This window comes from Halyomorpha halys, unplaced genomic scaffold, assembly GCF_000696795.3.
Source record: "Halyomorpha halys isolate HHAL.00 unplaced genomic scaffold, Hhal_1.1 Scaffold237.1, whole genome shotgun sequence".
NCBI lineage: Eukaryota > Metazoa > Arthropoda > Insecta > Hemiptera > Pentatomidae > Halyomorpha > Halyomorpha halys.
Genome location: NW_027112495.1, coordinates 846,917 through 852,997, shown reverse-complemented (window position 1 = coordinate 852,997; position 6,081 = coordinate 846,917). Strand labels below are relative to the sequence as shown.

The 6,081-nt window shown below is 29.0% G+C and overlaps 2 protein-coding genes across 2 annotated transcripts in view; one reads left to right on the top strand and one right to left on the bottom strand.

Annotated features, from left to right (window-relative positions):
- The window catches only part of LOC106679963 (ketosamine-3-kinase-like), a 15,366-nt gene extending 11,703 nt beyond the window's left edge, over positions 1–3,663 (bottom strand). Inside the window, 4 exon segments of the mRNA XM_014419376.3 lie at positions 2,457–2,510; positions 2,903–3,235; positions 3,312–3,346; positions 3,349–3,663. Coding sequence (XP_014274862.2) covers positions 2,457–2,510; positions 2,903–3,235; positions 3,312–3,346; positions 3,349–3,508 — 582 coding nt within the window. The 5' untranslated portion in view covers positions 3,509–3,663.
- Positions 3,664–3,791: 128 nt separating this feature from the next.
- The window catches only part of LOC106679964 (sesquipedalian-1), a 4,164-nt gene continuing 1,874 nt past the window's right edge, over positions 3,792–6,081 (top strand). The window contains exons 1-2 of the mRNA XM_014419377.3: positions 3,792–4,154; positions 4,235–4,423. Coding sequence (XP_014274863.1) covers positions 3,950–4,154; positions 4,235–4,423 — 394 coding nt within the window. The 5' untranslated portion in view covers positions 3,792–3,949. The remainder of the gene's footprint in view (positions 4,155–4,234; positions 4,424–6,081) is intronic.

Here is a 6,081-nt window from a genome sequence, read left to right as displayed (position 1 = left end):
GAAATGTTTTAAAATAAAATTAATTAAATATAATTCTATTGTTTACAATTTGGGTTTAAAGGGTTTTAAGAATATTTTTCCTTAAACACTCTGATTGATGATTTATAGTTGAATATAGTTTAAAGTATTTTATAAATGAAGCATGTATAAATCATAGTTTTTATACGCTGAAAAATAAACTGCATAATTTAAATAAGAAACTTTTATCAATGATTGTAGTTATTAAAACATATTAATAAAATCATCAATGACGATGTCAAGTTCATTTCCTCCTTTTTCATACTATTTTACACAAAAATATGTACATACATATTTTATTTCTAATTTTACTCTGATATGTCTTTATTGCTTCTTTTCTTTTACAGCTTTAAAATCAGTTATTGATTCCCTTGATTTTATAATTAATATTAGAAAGCAGGGTAAAATCTCTCTAGGCACCCATAAACTTTGCTCCACTTTTTAAAAAAATAATATCTGGCACGCATATCACACAACTTTCACTTACCACCCTACATTGTGTTGGAGTTATAACTATTTTTGTGATTTTCGAAAAATAAAAAAAAAAAAATTGTAAGACCAAGGAAGGCAAAAATTTTTATTTTTCTTTATAAAGATTCATATTTCGAGGATCGGGTTTTAAGATCAGGCTTTTCACATCAGAATCAAATATTTATATTTATTCTACCCTTTATTAATTCATAAAATTCTTTAATATTTTGTGTTAATTTATTGCTTATTACTGCTAACAAAGCGGACTGTTTATTTTTTTCAAATAAACAAAATTAAAGGTATTTTATTAAAGGAAGATTTTTCATAAATTTGTTCTTTAAGCCCTGTCAAACTGTTTCAATGAAGATAAGATCTAGCTGATATTAAAAAATATTTAATGCTACATTGAGATGGTGAGTTTAATAAAAAACATTATAGTCCTTTTTGAGAAAATAAAAAAAATATGAAAAATTTGATGGTCCACTTTATACCATCAAATTTTTCATATTTTTTTTCACTTTTGTTGAATTAGGCTGTTCCCAGACACAAACGATTTTGTGAAACTAGGTTTTTTGGCCAGAGGGGACCTCAAAACAAGTATTTCTATAAACACTCAAATTTGAAATTTTTTACAATTGCAATACTTTATCTTACTATACATTCTATTTATAGGTAAGTGAGAGTAAAAATTATATATGTCAAAACAACGTAAACTAGCAGTTTTCTCTTTCACTTATTCTTTGAGGAAGCTGAGGCATACATTCAAGACTTATTGGACCAAAACTGTAAATATAAAAAAAAAAAAATCTGGCACAAAGAAACCAACTTTTAGGGTACCAACTTATTTTAGTCCCATTGGGAAGGTCAAGACTCATTCTGTGGGTTCCACTGACATATTGGTTGAGTATCACCTGGCTCTCACCTCTGTTGTACCACTGCATTGGAAGTTTGGTCTTGTCGGTATGCATTTTTACACCTCTCCGTACTTCATAGTGTCCAATGCTATTATTGATCTGGTAGTATCATACCTCATTCCTCTTTAAATTCTATAAGTTGGAGTTCTGTCAATGGGTAGATTCTCCACATGTTATTTTATATCCAATAGCAATTTTACTTGTTGTAAATAATTTTAAACAGTTGTAAATAACAATAAATAAAATTTTAAAAAATTCTATAAGCCATTTCTCAATTAATCCTACCAGACTTATTTATTATGGTTCCCAAGTAGTTTACGGCTACTATCTCTGGCAATACTCGTGTACTACCTCTAGAACCTCCCCATTTGATAGTATTTGAAAATTTTTTTTACCCCTCGGTGAGATAATCAGGACTTTGCTTTTCAAATTGTTAACAGACATTCCTTTTCATAAAAACTACCAATGGCTGTTATAGACCACCCAAGTCCTTAATTTCTCTTATCTCCAATATTGGAGGTTGATTATGTCCTAACCTAATCCCATTACATTTTAATTTTTCATTCCTAGATCCTTATATATGGCACAGGGAAATGATGAAAATGGAGATATGATCAAATCCCCAAGATGGATTATCACTATACAGGAGATGTTAAAATAACAACTTTGTGGATGATGTGTGGGAAGTTTCAATTACGCAACAAAAGCTTAAAAATATATACTTTCATGGGTATGAAATTCATTAAAACGTACTAAGAAATAAGTTCCATAACATGAGAATGGCTTTTCTACAAATCAACTGACTCAGATTATTTCCAAATGATTTTAGGTAATTTAAATCAAATAGTTTAACCAAGCCTTGTATGTTATATTATCTTATTTACATGAGTGTTGATTGCAGGTACCTTTAAAAGGCAAAACCTAAACTTTGGAAGTAGCAGCTCTCTGTAATACAAGCCATAAATAAGTTATGAAAATAAAACTAATAATAAAACTTAAAACTTCTCAAGATAAATTATAGTTGAATTTTCATGCTAAGTGAAATATCAATACCTCTCTCTCAAGAAGTCTAAACTGGTAATCTAATCGATTTTGAGCGAAAAAGGCCTGAAAAATATTTAGAAAAAAAACAGCATTATTAAATCAAATATTAATCAATAGGTTTTAAATTTTCTCATATTAATTTTGAAAAATTAGAACAGTCGAACACCTAGGAATATTCGATGCAATATTAAAACAAACCAGAAATTATTTTTAATTTTCAAATGAAATTTTGGCCAAACCATATTAATAATTGTAGTTCTAAACTCTTTTAGATAAACACTTTAATCATTTATGAATCATAATTTAGAGTGCCAAATTAATAGTTTTCTTAAAATCATTTATTTGAGAATAAAATAAAAGTAAGATAAAAGAACATCTAACTGGAAAATGAGAAAATAATTATTTTCATAACATAGATAAAAAAAAAAATAAATCATCATAAAAAAATTTATTACCACCCAGTCTTCATTCCACTCATTTTCTTGGGGAATATACCCACAACAAGTAGTTGTATGAAACCCAAACTGAGGAATATATTCCATTTGAGGCTTTTCTGAGATACGGTTGGATCGATTTTCTAGGTTGACGTTTTGCATGTGCATTTTTGCTATTTCATCGCCAAGCTTATGGGCTAAACTTCGCAAGCCTTTCATTTCAATGAATTCCATGACCAAACATGCTCCACCATCAGGATTTTCCAGGACTGTAATTGGCTGTGGCACAGTAACAATACCTGTGCCAGCTAAAGCTTTCAAACCTTCACTTTCTCCTTCAAACATCAACTTGGCCTAAAGTTAAAGTATAATAGGATAATTAACAAAGTAACAAAATAATGTTCAAAAATGACAATCCTTCCCAACAAACCTTTGGTTTTGAATTGCTTTTCACAAAAACTGTGCAGTGTCAGTGATATACGCTTCTCCTTGATTAATGCAACCACCTCCACTTTGTCCAGTTCTCTTTAAAGTTGTGGTGTTAAGTGCTGCTTTTATAAGATTTTCTAATTTCATATTTGGCGTTGCCATTGGGCATGGAGAATGAGAAGTCATACCTTCCTCCATTTTCCAGCCTATAATTTTTTAGCAGAATTAAATGAATAACTATATTTATTAAGGTTTTGACATATCACCTTAAGCCAAACTTTAAGATAAAGGCTATCAGAATGATAAAAGATATGAATCCTGGAGAACCGTACCGTAACCTTCTCTTTATTTCTTGTTTACCTGGATAACTTAATTTACAGTTTTAAAGAATACATGTAAAATATGATAAACATTGTATGAAATAAAATAACCGATAGGGTGAATATGTTCATTTATGGAGTTGGTCTCTAAATATATATGCGTTTGTCATAACATCATACAAAATGAACTGATACAGCAGTATAACCTTATAGTCATTTTGGTTATGACTGTTATCAATTAACTAGATGCTACAGTCTTGACATTATTCTTGCATTATTCTTAGTTTTAGTTTAAAATATGTTTTGATTGTTCATCATAATGAAAATTAATGAGAAAAATCTTGCAGCTTTTGCAACGTCTCCTACTGGTATAGATAAGGAAGGTTGGCTTGTCAAAAGAGGGGAAGTTAATAAAGCTTTTCAGAAGAGGTATTTTGTTTTAAAAGGAAATTTATTGTTCTATTTTGAGAAGAGATCAGATAAAGAACCCATTGGTGTTATTATCTTAGAAGGGTGCACAATAGGTATGTTTTTCTTTATTATGTTTACATCTGACAATCTGACATGTTCATGGGTACACCTTAACCTATTAACTTTTCTTCAGAGTTGGCTGAAGATGAAGGTCAATTCGGTTTCAAAATTGTATTTCATGGCCAAGGAAATAGAACCTATATCCTTGAAGCTGAATCTCAAGACTCCATGGAACAGTGGATGAAAGCATTAGCATGTGCCAGTTTTGATTATATTAAACTAATGGTTACTGAACTACAAAGGCAACTTGATGAAATGGAAGGTAAATTGTTTTAAAACATAAAACAATGTTATTTTTTTTATAAAGCTTCTGATTTGCTAAGAACTAAATAAACTAGCCTTTGAAAGACTGGCCATAGTAGAACTTAGGTTTTCTATGAGTATATTGAATATAAATTTAAAAGAGATGGTCAGGGTTTCGGTCAAGAAGGAAGATAAAGTAATAACTATTTATGTATTCTCTGCCAGCATTTCGATCTAGATTGTAGGTCTTCATCAGGGCTGTTAGGAGGGATTGTAAACAGAGACCCATCAAATGACAGTTAACTTCATTTGAATTCTTCAAAAAAGTTGAATTCTTCGTTGAACTGTGATTGTAGGGGTCCCTGTTTACACTCCCACCTAATCACCCTGATGGACCTCCAACATGCGTTGAAACATCTGCAGAAAATAAATAAATAGTTATTACAATTGTTTCTTCCTTCTTGACTACAGTCATGATATCTCCTTCAAATTAATTTACAGTCAATCATCCTTATGTATTTAAATATGAAATTGTTTTATTAGTTTATCACATAATGTTTTGTGTTATTTTAAACATTCTTTTTGGGGATGCTATAATAATTTGGCCAGAAGTTTTATTAAAATTTATTACTTTTATTCCGCATAACTATGATACAAAATTAGTATCCTGTTACAGGATAAAAATAAAATTTTAAAATTTATGTATTATAAGAAGTTGGTTGGGGAATGTGGTAAGTGATATAAACGCATTAATAAGTGAAACTTATTTTTCATTTTAAGCCAATGTTTGGACATAAGATTTTTGTTATTTCTTCTTAACATCTTATATAATTTAATCGTGATTCTCCACCCTTCCCAGTTTTCGTTTTAGTACTAGTTCACAAAACAAGCTTCAATGGCGAGAAATCCAAAACCTACATATTTATTTAGTTATAACCTCACCTGTTAGGCAATAGAGGTGAAATTGGAATTTTTAAAAATTTTAGTTATAAAATTCAGGTTAATTTTTATCATATTTGTAGTAAGATTACATTGAATATACTAAGGAAAAGTTTTTTTAAGCTTAAAACCTCACCTTTAAAATAGCATTTGTTTATAAGGTTTATAGTTTTTCAATGACTTGCAAAACTGCATATCATCCCTTATTGGAAAGGGAAAAAAAAAGTCACCGTTTATAAATGATTTAAGAAAAACGATTCCAATTGTTTTTATCTCTAGAAACTTGGTGAATCAACATACAAAGTATAAAAAAAAAAAATAATAATAAAAATGTTGAAGAAACCAACTCAATTTATTTTGGACCACTTGGTATGGTATGGATTTAAACACCTCAATAAACTAGTAATATTTTAATCAAATTAAATCTGTATAAAAACTAAATTGAAATTGAGATAAATCTAGGATGTTTATGCTCGAAATATAGCATCTGCTATCTATAATAGATGAATAGTTAACTAGATAAGTATCTATTACCATTAATATCTGTGAGTTGGTTTATTTAGCAAATTGCTAGTATTACTTGGACTATTTTGTTTTCTTTTATTATTATTTTTTTGATAATGTGATCCATATTGATTTGCTAAAATATGTGTTAAAGGTCTTACAATTCTTGTTGAATTAGTATTTTATTAAATTAATTAATTTTATTAGGGTGTTTAAAATTAATTAGACTTCATA